Source organism: Falco rusticolus, chromosome 9, assembly GCF_015220075.1.
Source record: "Falco rusticolus isolate bFalRus1 chromosome 9, bFalRus1.pri, whole genome shotgun sequence".
Classification (NCBI taxonomy): domain Eukaryota; kingdom Metazoa; phylum Chordata; class Aves; order Falconiformes; family Falconidae; genus Falco; species Falco rusticolus.
Window position 1 is genome coordinate 38,367,768 of NC_051195.1, and position 18,764 is coordinate 38,386,531.

Genomic DNA, 18,764 nt, shown 5'->3' on the forward strand with positions numbered 1-18,764 from the left:
GCCCTTGTTCGGGAAGAAACGTGATTTAGTTGTTATTTGTCAGCGATCACCTCGAATCGCCAGTGACAGGGCGAAGTGCCGCCGGGCGCGGCTCCGGGCTGACGGGGCGGCGGGACGCGGCGATCGCGCCGCGGGCACGGGCCGCCCCACACCGCGGCCGGGCCGGGGCTGCCGCAGCAGCTCGGGGCGGTGCAGCCAGTGCCTTGTGCGCCTTCCCCAGCGCTGTCCCGGGAGCGGCCCCGCCGGGCTCCTCCACAGGGGACCGGGGAGGCGCGTCCCGCTGCTGCCCGGTGCCGCGGGGCCGGAGGGCGGCCCGGCCCGGCGAGACGCGTCCGGTAACCCGCGGGACGGCCGAGCCGTGCCGGAGACACCCAGAAGTTTCCAGCCAGCCGGCCGGCTCGCTCCGCAGCCCGTCCTCCTCCTCGTACGCGGCCCTCCCCCGGCCCTCGGCCCTCCTCCGCCGCCGCCCCCCGCGCCGCCGTTTCCAGACACTTCCAGCCCCGCGCCTCCGCCCCCCCGCCCCGCGGCGGATAAAGCCGCCGGGCCGGCGCCCCCGCCCGGCACTGGGCACGGCACGGCACGGCACGGCCCGCCATGAGCGCCGCCGCGCACTCCCCACCGCCGCCGCCACAGCAGCAGCCGCAGATGGAGGGCAGCGCCGAGCCGCTGCCCCCGGGCTGGGAGATCAAGATCGACCCGCAGACGGGCTGGCCCTTCTTCGTGGATCACAACAGCCGCACCACCACCTGGAGCGACCCGCGGCTGCGGGCGGCGGCGCAGGTACGGCGGGGGGGGCCGGCGCTGCCCTTTGTCTCTGGCGCACTGCGGGCCCCTCGCCGGCGCGTCACGGCGCCCGGTACCGCGGCCCGGCCGCGTTTGCTTCGAAGTCGGTTAAGCCCATCTGGCCTGTGGGGAGGCTCTGCGTCTGATGGGTCTGGTTGTCAGCTGTGAGCAGCCCAAAGAATGAATACCCTTAAAAAAATACGAAGCCCAGCCTGGACTCTTACTTGTCAAGGGTTTTTTTCTTTTCTATTTTTATCTTTATTTTTCCTTTTTTTTTTGTAATCTTTTTTTTTTTTTTTTCTGTTCTTTTCCTCTCCCGCTGTCTGGTAACAAACTCTCAGCAGCTGCCCGCTCTGGTTTTGCTCTCAAGCATGCTCAGAGAAAAGCCGTATCTTAGTCCAAATATGTCCATGGAGGGAGAGGCGGGAGGGGAGGGCGGCTGCGGCCCCGCCGGGCCCCGGGGCATGGCCCCTCGGGGCAGAGCCTCCCGCTCCGGGCCGCGCAGCCCTCGGACCCCCGCCGGTATTTCGCAGTGCAACGGCTGTGGGCAGAAAGTGCTGGAAACTGGAGCCGAAGTAGAAGTTGCCCGGTGGGAACAGGATTCTCGGCGGGGTTGCCGTGCCACTTGGCTGCGAGCGGCGTGGCCGCGGGCGGGGCCCCCCCGCCGGGGAGGGGGCTCCGCCACGTTACCCGGGCGCGGAGCGGGGCGGCCGGCGCCGGGAGAGGCGGGGGTGGCGGCGCGGAGCCGGGCGGCTGGCCGGGAGCCCGGGGCCGGCTGGGCCCGTGCTGCGCCGGGGGAGCCCCGGGCCGGGCGCCGCAGCCCCGGCTGTGAGCCGAGCCCCCAGCACACGGTGGCGGGGCCGCAGCGGCCCTGCGCCGTGCCCCTTGCCGCTATTCTGCTCCGCCCTCGCGTAGAAGGTGCGGGTCGAAGCGCTCGGCATAACTTATCATTTTAAGAACGGACTGCGTCTTAAAATAGCAGTTGCCCGGTTTGCGAGTGCGGGCTGTGAGCAGGCGCCTGTGCGAGGGCAGCCACGGGCTCTTCTGCCACAAACTAACCCCCACTGCAGCTTGCTCAGGGCTAGATCTATAAATAAAGGACATAATTCTAGTAATAATACAGAGAGGTCTTAGAAAAATGTAACGATAATACGAATATTGAGGCTGGCATAGAAAAAGGGCTTTAACTCTGTTTCAGGGGCACCATTTTCCTGCTGTGATGAGGCACCTGCTAACGTGGGCTGTTGCGGCAATAAAATAATACCTAGTATGGGGGGTTTTATAGCCATAAAACATACATGAGAAGAGTGCAGTGTTCACTCAGAGCTTCTGTTGTGGAAATACCGCTTGAAACTAACCTATTTAACTGAAAGGTCGTATTTAAGCTGCTTTTAATAATCTCAGCTACTCTGATGGATCAGTACTCTGCTTGAGTGGGTTCCATGGAAAAAAAAGCCCCAAATATTTTCACCCCTCTCTGATGTGAAATCTGTGGTAATGAAAAGTGCTTCCTCTTTTGCTGACTTGCATGGGTTATTACAGGTAGAGTTGCACCTTGGTTTATGTGGGATACACCTTTTTCCAAACAGGAAAATCTTATTCCTCACTATAAACAGAAATGTGTGTATGCTTTGGGATCATTCACTGAGAGAGACAGAAGTGCTTCCAGAGATGAATGTTGGAGAATTGTTGATTTTTTGGGTGTTGTTGAAAGGAATAAAAGCTCCAGTTTATGGTGATAGAAGTTGTGTGTAACTGATCTCGTACAGCCATTCGTCAGAGCCTTGAGTTAAGAATATCTGCTGGAATTAATGGACAGCTTCTGAAATCACTTGCTTGTTAAGTACCAGTGTATTTCATAAGGACATGGGTACTATTTAGCAAAAGAATCTTGGAATTGGGCTCAAGGAAATATTTCTCTTCCTAAATATTTCCTTAGCTAGGCAATGCCAAAGAAGACAGCTTACCCACTGATACTGCAGTTCAAATCCAGCAGTGATTTTTGAAGGCATTACTTTTTTTAAAAATGGAAACGGTTAGAAAGGACAAAATCACAGATGCAGGGAGGGACTAGGTATGAACAGCTTTCTGATTTTCCTTATTCTCAGTCTAGCTCAAATGAGAACTTGGGAGCTTTTGAGGTGAGCTGAGAATTGGAAAGGCTGACTGTGTGTAAGACTTCATGTACCTTCATCACCTTCAAGGGTGATGATACAAAGCGCAGACTTGTACAGAGTTTACTGATGCCTTGCTTTCTCTGAAATCAGGTGATTTTTTTAATCACCTTTATGATAGTCTTTAAATAACCTTCACACTATGGCTGTCAGTATTCTCTCTGAATATTTGTTCCCTTTCTGAAGAGATCTTGGCAATGAAATGAGGTATTACACTGTAAGTGGGCAACGAATGGAGCCACAGGTCTAAAGCCAGCTGGGCTTTTCTGGCTAAGTAATGTAGCCGAGACAGTATTAATAATGAAGTTCTGCTTTTCCCAATTGGATGGTCTTGATCTTCCCATTACTCTAGGCTTCACATCAGTGTAACTACGCTGACTGCAGCAAACCATACCAGATACATAATCAGGTAAAATGAGAAATGGCTCTTCTAAAATTTTAACCCATGACAGAGCCATTTTAAGTCAACAGAACCAGACCTTGTTTTTGCATTTAAATATGTATTTTACATGTGTTCATAGATTCAGGTGACACTCTTGTTATTTTCTTGTTCAGTCTGGCCTTTTTTTTACTCACTTAAAGGATGGGTGTCCCTCCTCTGCGTGTTTAGTTTTATGACTTGTATGAAATGACTGCAGTGTAAGGCTGGACTAGGGAGGCCTTCCAGAGAAAGAAAAGAAAATCTCTTACCCTACTCCAGTGAGAAGTCATGACTTTGCAAATTACTGAAAAACATTTATTAACCAAACCTCTTGGTAGACTATAATTACTTTCTTTGAAGTGTGTAATTAGTTAATAAGACAGTCAAAGGAAAAGGTACAATCAATATCACTAAGTGTGTATATGCATACTTCTACTGAGCATTTAGTAGCACTGTCACTCTGCCTGTCTTTTTTGGTTGAATTACTGTTTTCCTGTGCTTACCTGTTGTTGGTGTTTTCTGTGTTAGCTTATGCCATCACAGCTCTGCATACTTTCTGCAAGTTTGCCTTAGTGTTAAATGGTTGTTTTCGGTATTCCCCAAAGTGTTGGTAAAAATAATTAAATTTAAAGGACAAAACAGAAAGAGGCTTGTATAAACATTTATTGATGCCCCTTCCATATGTTGTTTCCACATGCAGTAAACCCAACGGGAAATGCTGTAGCTAAAAATAGACCAAAGGAATTGACTGTGCTGAGCCTCACTGGACTAATATTACAGTGATCGATAGCTCACTAATGCTTTAGGTTTGAGATAAAAGCTGTAGCAGCCAGCCACAAAGTCTGGGAGCAGTCAGTGAAGTGATGCATCTGTTGGTTGCAACGATGACTGCACAGGCCTGAAGGAAGCGAGGAGCAGCCATGGATGGCTTCGTTGGTATTTGGGGAGCAGCTACCTACACTGTTGGCATGTGGGGAACAACTAACTACACCTCAGTTTCTGTCCTCACCCTTCATGACTCTTGTGTCTCTTTTCTCTCTGCTTCCCCAAATAAGTCTTAAGTCACTCGATTCCCATCTCTTTAGCAGTGAACTTATTTTTGAGCACTGACTTCTTGCGTTCAAGTTGACTGAAAAATTCTTGGTAGACTAAATTAGAAATTGCACTAAAAGTTCAATACAGCCTGTCTGAAAACTCTGCGCCTTCTATGGCGCTCCACACCAGCGAAGGGAATGTAAGACTAGGTAACAATTTAGGTGTCTCTTACCTGCAGTTCTTTTACATTACTTATGCTGATGTGTGTTCTGTCACAGTCAGGTTAATGAGTTAGTTGCAGGATTAAAAAGGTACTATATATAAAAGGCATAATATGTATGAGTGGTAAAATTATCAGCAGGGAATTTTTGGAGGCTTGTGTACTGGCTTTGTCCAGATTCCTTGAAGCTGCTTTGTGTAGTTTTTTCAAGCCCCCTTTGATAGAACATGGTAAGCAGGGAGTTAATTTATGGAGATACCGATTAATCTGAAAACCAAGGGTGGATCAGATTGGAAATCAGAGAAAGGAACACAAGGAAATGGTGCTAGAAATAAGCACTGTCTGGGCAAGAGGGAGAAGCAGGGAGGGTTTTGCATGTTTCTGTGTAACTCCTGACACAGTGTACCCCTTACCTAAAGGAGGAAGGAAGAGTATTTGTGCCAGGGGGCAGCATTCTTACCTATGAATCATATTTTTATATTTTACAACATACACACAGGCAGGACTTATGCTGTGTGGTTTTGGAAAAATAGAATTGTTACCACTTGAACAATGATAAGGCAGGCAATAATCTTAACAGGCTTTGGGGTATACAGACAGTATCACTCTCTGGGCAACTCCACCTCTTTCTGTGGCAGCTATGCCCTCTCCTTGCCAAGTGAAACAGAAATATGAAATGGAATAAATGGCTTGTTCACACAAATTATATTACTTAATTATAGACAAAAAATGTATCTTCAGACATGTTGTAGAAGCTGTTGGTTTGATTCTTTATTTTTCCTTCCTGGTTTTACAGACAGGAAAATGAGACGTGGAGTGGGGAAGCAACTTGTCTAACATTGCCCAGTAGGTCAGGTAGCATGAAAGTACTTTTTTTTTTTTTTTTTTTTTTGTTTTTGTTTAAATGGCTGATGGCAAAGCCTTGTAATGGATAAATAGGGTGCAGTGTAGCAGGTGTTTTTATAGTGCTAGAAAATGGTTGTTCAAGGAGGTCAGAAAACTTCTGTGTGCGAAATGAAATATGAATGAACATGTAGATCCTAACAATAACCTGTGCAATTCACAGCCAACTCTTCAATTGTTAGCTACTTATTCACCTTTTTTATGCTTTGGTGTTTTGCTAGTTCTTGAGGCTTGTACTTTGTTCCATGTTCCACATTTCTGGCTCGCAGCTAATAGCAGGAAAGCAACAGGTTGACCACCTGCTGCTTAGGTAAGCAGGCAGTGAACTGAAATAACTGAATAAAGTGTGTCATTCTCATCACCCTTGACAAGGATATTTCTGTTGGCACTCTAAAGAGCTTTTCTTTAACCCCGTCCATTAAAGCTGATAGGATGGGTAGTGATACCAACTCTCTAAGAGTGCTTACTCTTTGTAGCAGTCAGTGCTGCTTTCTCTGAACATGTTCAGTTTGGCCCATCGGATTGTTTTGGTGCATGGGCCAACTTCCACTCATGGGCATAAAGGGCAAGTTTTGTCCTGTCTGCACCAAGGCATTTTAGCCAAAGAAAGAATGGTCTTAGTGATCAAAAGAAGAACAGTTTTAGTTTCTGAAACAAGATTGGCCTGCAAGATAGCCAACGTTACTTGCTCCAGTAAGGCTTTCTGTTCTGGAAAGCTTAGGAATAGATTTCTCCTCAAATTTTTAATGGTGTTTATTTATTTCTAATGACATCATTGTGCTTCATCATTAGAGCATATGTTAATGTAATACGTGCATAACACAACATGATGATTACAAGAGAGAACAAAAGGCCTATTTGCCTATACATGTGTATGTTAGGAAATAGAGCTCAGCATTCAACAAGGGAAACATCAAAAGCAGCTTGGCATATAAATGGGTTACATGATGTGACCAACAGAGTTCTACTGAGACAGCTCATGCGACTGAGCTTATTCATGGTTCCTTCAGTCATTAGCTAATGATATCTTGCTTAAATGCCTATGTGCTCAGTATATATATTTAAGCACAAATTATGAGTAAAAGAGTGAGCATGTGAAAACCTTCAGTAGCTGAAGCACGACAGGAAGAAGTCAGGGGTCAGCGCTGAGAGCAAATCACTCTCCACCTTCCCACTTGTCTACTTCTCTGGGAAGTATTAATGAAATGTACTTTATGCTAATGTTGTACTATTAATATGCTTAAACAGAAAGCAGTGTTGAGAAACTTTTTAGGAGTACTTGGATATGCCGATTTCTGTCGGTGGCAAAGCTAGTGTAGTAGTTTAGATTTATTTACTTAGTACAACAGAAAAGAAAGAAAAGGTCTGGCCAAAAGTAAAATACAAGTGGATGTGAAATCTAGTTCTAATGGCTAAAGTTTTGCCTTTCCAAGACATAAAATGGTGAGGGTTTAATAACTGGAATTGGTACACCATTCTTGGATACAATTGTTGGGTACTGCTGGCGGTTTTGGTTATTATGGCAGCGTCTGATAAAAAAATAATTTGAATATATGTGTAAAGAAAACTTACTTGTGGTATTTTGGACACTGGTTTTAGTTACCGTTGTATTCTGTTGTGGAAGAACAGAATTGTATTACTCCCTTCTTGCTGAATATGTAGGATCTGGCTTAAAATCACAGGAGCTGTTCTCTCAAGTCACATTTTGTCAAATACTGGTGTTTTCTCAGTCATTTGAGCAACCAGAGTGCTTTCATTTGCATGATACTTTATAGCAGCAGCTTAGAAGTTCAGAATGTACTGAAGTCAGTAGACCTTCTGTTTGCATACAGAAAGAGATTGTTCATCTCTTGGGAATGTTAGTGAAATTTGTGTTCCTTTGCTGGATCATATTTACAAAACAAGCACAATTTAAATATTTGCATTGCTGTTTTGCAAGAGCTGCAAAGGTGCTACATGTGTGTATAATGCATAACATGCTTTAGAGAACTTAATTCACTGTACTGCAAATAATATCAGTACAGGTCAAGAAACATGGCAGTATGATGGCAGCAAAACCAGCTTTTTAACTTTTTCTATAGACCACTTCAGTATAAGAGGAAGGAAAAATGTATTGTGCAAGGAGTCTCAGAAAGGAGATTGCAAGTTTGGCAGAACTATTCAAGTAATCTAATTTCATTCCATTAGTACAGCCATCTGGATGACTCCAGTGGCAGTTTGCTAGCATCAGCAGTGACTGAATTTGCAGGTTTCTGCGTTTCAGTCTGGAATAGCACTTAAGCAGCCACCAGGACCCATTAGGAGTTATGCCATTATCTACTCCGGATAGATAGTACAGCTGTACCAGGAGTTCTTTTCTGTGGTTTTTCTCTTGCTGTCAGTGTTCTTCAGTCTAATGCCACACAGTGTCAGAACTGACTTAAAATCTGAGCAAGTTTGAGGATTTTAGCGTCGCTCCTGACCGTGCCCTTCCCATGGGAAGCCAAGAGTAGGATGTGGGGGTATGAAGTGTTTTTTCCAATTGCACAACTTGTGCTGGCTGCACCTTTATTTATCATGGTGATGGCCTCACAACAGAAACGCATGTCCTCGTCCTGAGAGGTGGGAGCGCTGTCATTCCTGCTGAGCAGATCTCCCAGCGCAGCTTGGCTCTCCCGCTCGCAGCTTGTCCAAAACACAGCGATGCTCTTCTTTCGTTTGACTGGCCGTGGTGACTCCTTGACGCTTGCTGGGCACCTCCTGAAATGGTGGATGGGGCCTGAGCTGCTGGCTGATTCAGGCCTACGTGCAGTGTAGGCCAGGACTGTTGTTAACATTTCTGAGCTGCTAGAGGGAGACTTCTGCATTTTTGTGCTCCGTCCTTTTTGGGGATTCTGTCTCTTAAATGTAAAAGAAACGTGTGATCCCAGCCAGGATTCCGGCGGTGCTGGTGGTCAACCCTGCTGCTTATGGGGAAAATTCATTGATACTCTGAGAATAATACAGTTTTTCTCGACTTCATTGTCAAGAACTTTTTGTTTCCTTGGATTGAGGGCAGGAGAAATTTACTTCAGCTTTTTAAATGCAGTAATACGAGGTGGTTTTCTGGTCTTTGTGCTTAAACTAGGAAGGATGATGGACTAAGGCTTGTCACTTGTTTATTGGTCATATCTCTCTGTGTAGATTTGTGTTAAATGTGAGCTCTGGGCTTTTTCGGATAGCATGTTTGTTAATATAATGAGCAAGAACTATTTGATAGGAGGCAAATGAAAACAAAACACAGCCATTTTTGGTCTCCTGCCTACCTCTTCTGTGGGATGGGAATTAAAGTATTCAGAAGGAACCCATGAATCTCTGCTCTGTAGTGTTAAGACTAGAGTATTCCAGAGCTCAATTCCATTCCTCCTCCTTGGCTGCAGTGTCCCCAGGCACACCTGAGCTTCTGAAGCCTTCCAGAACCTGTTTGTCCAGGCTGGAAATGCAGGTTTCCATGCACCAAGCAGAACTGAAAAGCTTGACTATGGGGGAGTATTGGGATCCACATGCACTCACTGTTCTGCTGGATTCTCACTAAAAATGAACTTAAACCACTTGCAGCCACCTTCCTGAACCCAAGGCCTCTTTAGTCTTCAGTCGTGGTGCTGTAGTGTCATTCCTCAGTGCAGGGCGTTTCAAAGTACACGGGATTGTGCATGTTCATGGACATACCAAATGGTGGGAAGAAAGGGAACAGGAAAGAAGGAATGTTGAGGATGTGGTGATTAGAACAGTTGCTTGTGCGAGCCAGTTTTTTAGAGTTACATACCAGTTCAGTGTCGAAGAGAACAGTGTGGGTCAGGAAGAGCAGTTGTGATGAGAGCACCTTTCCTAACTATGAAGCAGAGGGATCTGAGCTACTGATGATGGGGGGGGGGGGGAGGGGGAGGGATGCTGCACTTCTTCCTTTGCTGAGAACTGCTGCAGTGTGACTGTGCTGTTAAGAGACACACACAAAAATTGGTCTGTGGTTAGCAGACCTGACTTCAGGGGAGAAAATGCCTGGATCAGAGGACCAGTTCAAAATACTGACTTTCCCCAGGAGCAGCACAGCTTGTCTGAAGCTGTAAGAATAAATGACAGGTTATGAGACTATAGTTTATGCTGTGGCTCTTACAGGGGTCGGCGTTTCTATTAAAAAAAGCATTAAACTTGCCAGAAGTTTAACCTTGGATATAAACTGAATGGTTTGAAAAAGCAGTCCAACCTGATTTTTCTTTGGTTTTGGGCTGGCTCTTTTGTATTTCTTACCAGGGCTTAAGTTGCAGAGGCAGATTTCTCAGATAGCAAAGATAAAAAAAAAGGGTTCAAAACAAGGGCAGCCTGAAGGGTCTGAAAATTAAGCCAAGGGAGGGGAAGGCCCATGGTCAGACTCCCAGGAGGGTGTTAAGGGGGGGGGGGCACAGGAAGGCAGTGGGACACTGTCCCTGTTGAAGCCTTGGCAAGCATTTGTCATTGTGGCTTACTCGAGAAGATGGAAGGTCTTATCCCCAAATGGAGCAGTTCAGAACATTAGACCCCTAAAATGCCAAGAGAAGAGCTGGCAGCTAGGGCAGATCTGTCACCCACCCAGGTGGAACGGAGCAAGCATGGCAGAGAGCCTTCTCATGTCAGGGCATCTATAGGTGCTGCTGCCCCGACCCTTTCTGCAGGGAGTCTGGCAAGGCTGGAAGTGAGTGAATCTCCTTTTTATAGCCGGGGGAGCCGTGCCTGTAGGTGGGGTGGCTGGCAGCCTGTGTCCTGAGAAAACTCTCGTGTTTCACCCGCCTGCTCCCTCCGTCAGGGAGACTGTGCGGAGCAGCTGGGGCACGCTGGGCGCAGAATGCTGGAGTCAGCACCGGGCAAGCAGCAAGGTGCTTCTTCCGACTGTCGAACCATCAGTTTCCCTCCCAGCTCGGCAGCCTGCTCGGCTCCACGCGCCGGCAAACATTTGGCTCTGGCTCTGCTTCACATTGTTGCTAGCTGAGCGCACCTCAAATTTATTTTCCGGCAAATGCAGTTTGCTGGCGTAACGTTGCATCCCTCCGGATCCTGGGAGAGATGGCTGCCGGGAGTGCTGTGGGCTCAGGGCTGTGCTGGTGAACTGGGAAATGGTTGTTGGTGCCTGGGGTCCTGAAGCCCCCTGACAGCCTGTGTGGAGCAGAGGAATGCGGTTTCCTGGTGGGGTGAATTGAAAATGACTCATCGGTCAGCAGTGGATCCGGTGCAGACCTTGGCATGAGATCATCCTTTTTCTGCAACTGGAAAAGCCAATTGAAGATTATTTCTCTGTGCGAACTTTCTAGGCCTGGCTCTCCTTTGTGCCTTCTCCAGAATTTTTCCGTTGTTTGTGGAGGGTTTTTTTAATGAGTAAAAGGAAATGCAACATCAGGGCTCTGACTTTGAACTTGGTCCTTTGAGTACTTGCTACCTTTATTTTAATAGCTTGCCTACATAATAGCCTTTATTCTCTGCAGTTTCACTGCTTACAGGAATTCTCAGAAATTACTTTTTAAGGGGATACTGTCATACAGGAAGAACACTCAAAATCGGGTTGGTAAAATATTCTTAATGAATGAGTATGTTAATGTGTACAGAAGCAACATAAAATATTTTTGCCGCTTAAACACCTCTTTAAAAATAGGGTTTCCAACACTTGCACCATATGTCCCCTTATTAAATTCTCCTCTTACTGAATAATGACATTACCCTCTGAATGACAGAGGTGCTTGTTATATGATCTGACTTAGAGATACATCTGGAACTTGGCCCTCGTGGGGCCTCAAAATAGAATGACCGATGCAGGAAGAACTTACTAGAGGACTTGTGAGGGCTCTTAGTACAAACCACTTCCACCCTTGCCAGAGCTTTGACATTGTCTGGTGAACATACTCGGGCGACACAGGATTTCAGCTTGCTTTTCAGTGGTTTTCCTCTTCATTACACTATCCTGTCGTCTTTTCCCTCAGTATTTGCTGAACTGGATCCTCACCTTGCTGAAAGTGAATATATTCTTCAGTATGCAGCATCATACTGCTCAGATAGCCAGTGGGAAGAGCAATACCAACATACATTGTGCTTCTGGTGGGATTAGGCTTCCTTGGAAGTACCTTTTCAGATGTTACCTGTAGCATGGGTGAGTTCTGAGAGGTACTAAGGAAATGCCTCTGGTCCCACACACACTTTGTTGAATTGGAAGAGCTCCATCTGAAGGGGTGGGCTGTTGGCTAAATGCAGGTAATGCGCACTAAGTAAGAGATCCTGCTGTAATTAGGCAGGTGTTTTAAAGCCAAAGTTGGTAGTTATGAGAAGTGGGGGTAAAAGCCTCATATGTAAGCAGATTTATTTTTTTTTTTTAGCTTCGTCTCTTCTCTTGCCTGCAGATCTGGGGTGTTAGCACCTGCTGTTAGCTGCCCTGCACAGACCTGAGAGAGTCAGAGCTTCTTATATGCAGCTGATATTGGGACAGACCTTTAGGGCAGTTCTTTCTTGCCAGATGTATTGAGCTACCAAGTGCTATGTGATGTTTTTAACTTCTAGGAAGGCCAGTCATCAGCAAATGGTCCATCTCGTGATAGCCCCAAGCAGCTGCCAGCAAGAGAAGGAAACATGGGATACCCCAAGCTCCGGGCTGGCTATATCCCTATTCCTGTCATCCATGAGGGCATCGATGGCAGACAGCAGCACCCGTGCTTTTCTGCTCCACAGCCTGGTGTGCAGCGATACAAGACAGAAGCTGTGCCTACTACGGTGCAGGCACAGCCACCTCTAAGGGGGGCCTATGCCGGCCCCGAGTCCCCTCCGAGGGGACCGCCGGAGGCTTCTCAGACAGATAAACAATGTGGACAGACAACAGCAGCTGCAGCAGCCCAAGCGCCGGCCGCACACGGACCCGAGGTAACTTGTCAGTGTTGCTGGGGTGTGTTTGCATTGGTCCTTGCAGCATTTATGGCCTGAATGTCACGCGGGTAGTTTATCCTTCAGAAAGCCAAACTTGCCACAGGATTGCATTTTCCCAATACTTCCAGAGTATTAAAATGCAAAAGTGCACAGTCATGGCAGCATAAATATGTAAGGTTTTTCTAGCATAGCTTGCTTTCATTCTAGAATGGTTCTGCAGAAATCAATGCATGTAAATGGCTTCTGCAGAAAGGGAGCCTCAGAGCTGCCCAGGGCCTGCAGCAGGGGAGGATTGTTTATACTGGTTCCCCCACAAGCGGAGGATATAAAGTCTCTGTTCTGCACCATGAGTCACACCGAAGTGATCAAAGCAGGAGAGACAAAACTGAAGTGGCCAGTTGGCTAACAACCCAGACCATTTCACAAGTCCTATTGCTGTGATCTTTACTTTCCAATTTAATATTTCAGGTGTATTCAGTGTATAGATTAAAAATACTTCACAATTAACTTTTACAGCCATATGGATGTTTGTCCTTCAGTGGCATGTTAGAATATTTTCAAACTGTGAACTCTTAACAAAAAGCAAGCAGGGTGACTTTTCTTTTTTCGGAAGGCAGGATTTTGGTTTGCCTGTTCTCTCTAGACATTTTACAGAATTGGTATTCTTGCAATATATGGAAATACCATCCTCATTTTTATTCAAAGTAAGATGAGCAGGAAATTCAGCCTTCACCAGGTCTGTAATTCAGCGGTGGTGGCTTTTTCTGAACCCTGTCTGGAGTCTGAGGAACATAATTAAAATTCTGTTAGCAGGTTTCTTCAGTTGTCTTGATTAACGATGCCTTGTCCATGCAGTACCAGGACAAGAGGCTCAGCTTTTCCTTCTCCCAACACTGCACAGCTTTGCCTTGTATGTAGAGTGGCTTCAGGAACATGTCTTCTGTGCCTCTTACTGAAGTCCTCTGAGGTAACTACTGAGGACCTCAGAACTTGCTGTTACAAGCTTTAGGCAGCACAGTGTGGGTATCGGCTGACCAGAGCCTGTGATTGTACCTTCAAGACCCCATGTCAACAAGGCTACCAGCAGTGGTAAGGATGGGTACCATAATGCAAACCAGCATTTTCACAGGCAGCTGGGCAGTTCACCAGCACTGAAAGAAGGGTCATGTTCCCCTTCTGCCTTGCCTGCCCTTTTCTTGTCTTCTGGCTGTGTGGTCCTGTTCTCTCCTCTGCCAGCTCCAGGCTTTCACTGAGCTGTGTAACAAACCCATCAGGAAATCATTTTTTTCCTCTTAGTGAGTGAAACTGGTCAGAGAATAGCCTGGCAGCTGCTGGCATTGGTGCAGAGTAGGTGAGGTGATGGATTGGCATAGCAGGCGGTGGGAGGGAGCTGTGAGCAAACAAACTGCCTTTCCCCAAACTGCAGACCCACAAATTGGAACAGGCTGGGAACTGGATTCTGCAGTGAGCCCAGTGCTTACTTCTGCTAACAGCAGGTTGAAGCTAGTGTGGTTTTTGCTGCTGGTGCCAAGGGGCTAAGGTGTTGGGAGGGCCTGGGGGGGGGAAAGGGAGCATTAGCCATATGTGCATTGCCGTAGCCTGCTACTCAATTACATACTTAAAAAAACAAACCAACCCAAAACCAAACAAACAAAAAACCCCAAACAAACAAAATCTGTTAAGTGTGACTGGGATCAGAAGTCTAGATGTTGTATGCCTCTGTTAAGGGGTTGGTTTTTTGTCTCTAGCATGTAATTTGTTTGCTTAACTTCAGTTTACCTCAAATTTAACAGGCTTAGACAGGAACAGCCATGCAAAAGTAGCAAACATTCTGACTGAGCATCCACTCCCTGCTCATTTGAGGGCTGGGAATGCTGTAGCTCAGGTTTCTACTTGTTATAATGATGCTCTCAACTTCTGTGGTTTTATCTAGTGAGGCCCTTGGCCAGAAAACCAAGGAAGTGGATCCCTTGTGTGCTGGAAACATGAGTTCAGTTTCTGTGACCATCTCCTTTTCTCTTTGGAAATTAAAAGTACTGTGAGAACAAAATGGTTAAAATACAATAATGGATTTTGTTTTTGTGGCAGCCTCAATCTCCTGGAGCTTCCGATTCTTCAACCGCTTCCCCTCAGTCCTCTGGCAGACCCAATGCAGGAAGCCATCAGCTTCCTCGTGGTTATATTCCAATTCCTGTGATCCACGAAAATATCCAACGGCAACCAACACAAGTCTACCATCAGGCACAGAAGACCCACTACCCTGCCCAGCAGAGTGAATACCAAGCCCACCAACCAGTGTTTCATAGAATTCAACCAGATGAGAGGGAGCCCAAGACGGCACGAGCGCAGTCTCCGTTCAGAGTGTCTCAGAGAGGCTCGTCGAGCCGTGAAAGCTCACCAGCCAGAGTTACCACCCAGATACAGCCCCCAGCTCCCATCCGAGTGCAGACAGTTGTAGACAGACCCCAGGTATGTAGAATGGGGAAGGGAATTACCTGCCAGGTATTTTGTTCAGTGTGGCTGGAGCTGAAAAATTAACTTGTACTCACAGGTATGTGAAAGCACGTAAAGCAGTCTCTATTTCTGGCTTTAAAACAAACCAGGAGATACTGAGATAATGTTATAAGCAAATTGCCTTTCCACCTATCGGGAGTGTGGAGTCTTTAGATTACTGAAATATGATTTAACACACAATTTGATTTTCCTCTCGTCAGAGTATAATTTGGTGTAATTACACTGAGGTCACTGATGTTGCATTATGTTTGTGAGAAGAAAATCAGGTCTCTGGGATTTATGACATCTGTGTAAATATACTTCATTGATGTCTCAGAACCATTTAGGATAGCATCAGACGAACCAAGTAATTTTAGTCATGAAGAAAGAGGATCACCAAAATCTAGTCTGAGCTTTTTATTCTTCCTACATAAAGCACGCTCTTGCTCATAGAACATGTTGCTCATCAGACGTTTTTTCCATGTTAAAATTCTTACTAAAACTACAGCTAAGGACTACTGGGAATTTGACAACTGAGTGTGTGGAAGAGGGTATGTACGAAAACAAGACTTGATTTCCTCTCTGGAGAGATTTCACATTAAAAATGTGAACGAACAAAAAAAAATGACAGGAGAAGTATTAGGTTGATACCTTTGAAAACCCAGGTGCTAGGACAAAATGATGAAGACTTCAGATTTAATGGCACGTTCTGCGTTATGTTGTCTCACAAAGGGAGTTCTTTAGTCAGTGTGCAGAGTCAAGATACCATTTATTGCATGTCTGCGCAGAGATGGGAGCTAGCTGCTAAATGCACAAAGCTAGCATTCCTCTTCACACATTGTAAAACATTTTATACACTTCGAACAAGGGTTTACAATTACATTTAGTAATTAATAATTTAACTCTCATTGGTTCTTACAAGCCTCATTTCTGTTTAAAGGTACAGCATTATTTTCTTTCACCTTGCATGTTCTGTGGGGAGGGGGCTTTGTTAGTAGGGGGCTTTCTTTGCTGGAGGGTGGATGTTTTAGTATGCTAATTAGAGTAGTTCATGCCTAGTTCAAGTAATTCTTGTTTGGTCTCATTAACCATTTCATTCTCTTGGAGCTTACCTTGTTATGCCCCAACTTGAGGTATTTGTGGTGTCTATTCCTTCTCCCAAGGCTAGGAGATAGTTTTGAATTGGAACTATTTGAATTTGAACTATTTATTAAAATAATAGTTTTATTAACTATTTGTAACATCCTCATTTTTACAACATCTTTCTTGTTTTTATTATAAATATTTACGTACTTTTGTCTAAATTTCAAGTTTGATCTAATATTGAGCCAGCTGATTAGGGAACTCAGTTCACACCTGTAAAAATAAGTTAGCATTGTAACTGTAATCAAATTTTGTGCTTGAAAGCAGTAACAGCTTGTCAGTGTAGGCCATTTACTTACTTGGTTTAAATGTAAATGTGTAGGTAATTTTGCTTCAGCCATGTTAATCCGTGAGAGCTGGATGTAGTACCTTCCCAAAATCACGGTATATATGCACAAGTAAGTGGAGGGGGTGGCAGGGGAAGGAGAATACAGGTCTCGCTAATTCTAGTTTTCTGCCAAGATTTCAAATATAATCTCAATTTCAAGAAACTTCTGATTTGATAACAGTTAGATTTGTAGTAACCCTAGGGATTGTCTCTAATCACTACAGTGTAATAAGATTGACATAGTAACCTCTTCATGTAAGTACTGTAAAGATAGAACCAGTAGAAGTGAAAACAAGCAGTAAAAAAAGGAATGTCCTGAAAATGGGAACAGGATGAGAATAGCCCAAAATGTGATTAAAACTCAAAAGTAGTTAGTTTTCTGAGAAACACAGCTCTTAGTTAGTGGTGCACTGGGGATGAAATCTCGACTGTGCTGCAGTCAGCTGCACCAAATCTTACTGGCTTAAGTCAGGTGAGGGCTTTGCTCTTAAGGTGATATCTTATAAAACTGCTCATAGGGCTGATTTTAGTGAGCATGGGCAGGATTTGGTGGGTTGAAATTTAATGTCTTAAGAGTTCATTGGTGCATGTAATCAGCAATGGCTTGGAAACGATAACTGAACTCTTAAGCACAGTGCTGTTTTATTTTAAAACAGTAAAATTCAGCAATGCACAGGAAAAGTTAATCATCTGGTGTGTGCAAAAATTGCACTTCTAGAAGTACAGAAAATTGGATGTTAGATTTCTTGTTCTTTAGAAGGAAATAAGGAGTGCTGTTCACTGTGTCTCAACACAAACTTGCCTTGCTCACCAGGTTTCTCAGCAACAAGCCCCACCTCAAGAACCACTGAAACCATCCCCACCACCTGAAATCAAACCTGAAAACAAGGCAGTCCCACCCGAAAGTGAGGCACCATCATCTTACATCCCAATTCAGGTCACCCACCAAGAACCAGATTCTAAACTACCACCCCAGAAGCCTCCAGCCCAGGCAGAGAAAGCTGACAAAAAAGTTCCCTGCCCAGCTAAGATTGTTCCCCCCCAGGAAAGGCCACCTCCTGAAGAAGCAGCAACACCGAAGACGATGGAAACAGGAGAACCTGAAAAGCATCCTGGTGTTTTGAAAGTGGAGGCAATTCTGGAGAAAGTACAAATGCTTGAGCAGGCAGTCGACTCCTTTGAAGGCAAGAAAACTGACAAAAAATACTTGATGATTGAAGAGTACTTGACCAAAGAGTTGCTAGCCCTAGACTCGGTGGACCCCGAGGGTCGTGCGGATGTGCGCCAGGCCAGGAGAGATGGTGTAAGGAAGGTCCAGAACATTTTGGAAAGACTTGAACAGAAAGCAGAAGATGTCCCAGAACCTGTTCAAGTTGATGGACTTCAGCCAAACTTGCCAGAGCCTAAACCACCACAGGAAATCATGGAGATTGAGCCTGTGGTAGTCAAGAGCAAGGGAGATGCCAGTAACAAAGATGCCAAAGAGGAACCCAAAGTGGAAAGACATCAGCCTGAAACTAAGGAGGAAGTGTTTACCAATCTCACCACTACAACAAACACATCTAATAATCCAACTGAACCATAGCCACGTGCTGGAATTAAAATCTCTCAGACTTTATAACTTGAAGTGTGTTTAAGTGAATTTTAAGTTGCATGCATTTCCAGAGCTCTTTTCAACTGGTTTTTAATCAACATAGCAGCTTGGGACACAGTAAACACTCTGTTGGGGGAAGGAGGGAGTTAGAAAGTAATGCATTTATCCTTTATTCTTACACTATGTAAAAGACATGTTTCAAAAATAAACCCTGTACATTAATCACTTGTAGATCAGCTGAGTGGAGGAAAAAAGCCAGCTACTTCAGGGTTAATATTGATGCGTGTTGTTTAGGGTGTATTCTTTTGCAGGTGATTTTTGTAAAATCAGTGGCCTGCATAGTCAGAATACCAGTCCTTTTAAGTATAGCCACTCTTAACAGTAATGTTTTTATTTTTAATGTTCACAGTTGGGCACTTTAAGTAATGATGGATAGAAAGTGTGTAAGAAACTGTAGGGATATTTATATGTGTGCAGGACTTCAATGCTATATTTTAAGAGGGAAATAAAATAATATAGAAGCCTAATTTAGTCCTGTGATTTTATAAGCTGGAAATGTAAGGGCAGTATTTGGTTTCAAATACACTCTTCTAAACACAGATTTTTTTTTTTTCTTTTAGCCCATCATTGTAGTTTGTCTGATAGCTGCTTTCTCATCAAGACCAAAATGTGCCTTTCTTCTTTCACTTGCTTCCTTTTAATGTTGTTTCTGTATCACATACATGAATTGAGGAAAGAATTTGGCTTAGTATTTCCTTTTACTTCTCCCCCTGGCC

General features: G+C 45.2%; 1 protein-coding gene across 1 annotated transcript; it reads left to right on the top strand.

The window, feature by feature from the left end:
* The first annotated feature begins 536 nt into the window (after nt 1–536).
* On the top strand, nt 537–18,515 carry BAG3 (BAG cochaperone 3). The gene is made up of 4 exons (XM_037400554.1): nt 537–780; nt 12,071–12,427; nt 14,519–14,899; nt 17,209–18,515. The coding sequence occupies exons 1-4, from the start codon at nt 595–597 to the stop codon at nt 17,977–17,979; spliced, it is 1,695 nt and encodes a 564-aa protein (XP_037256451.1). The 5' UTR covers nt 537–594; the 3' UTR covers nt 17,980–18,515.
* Nucleotides 18,516–18,764: the final 249 nt, after the last annotated feature.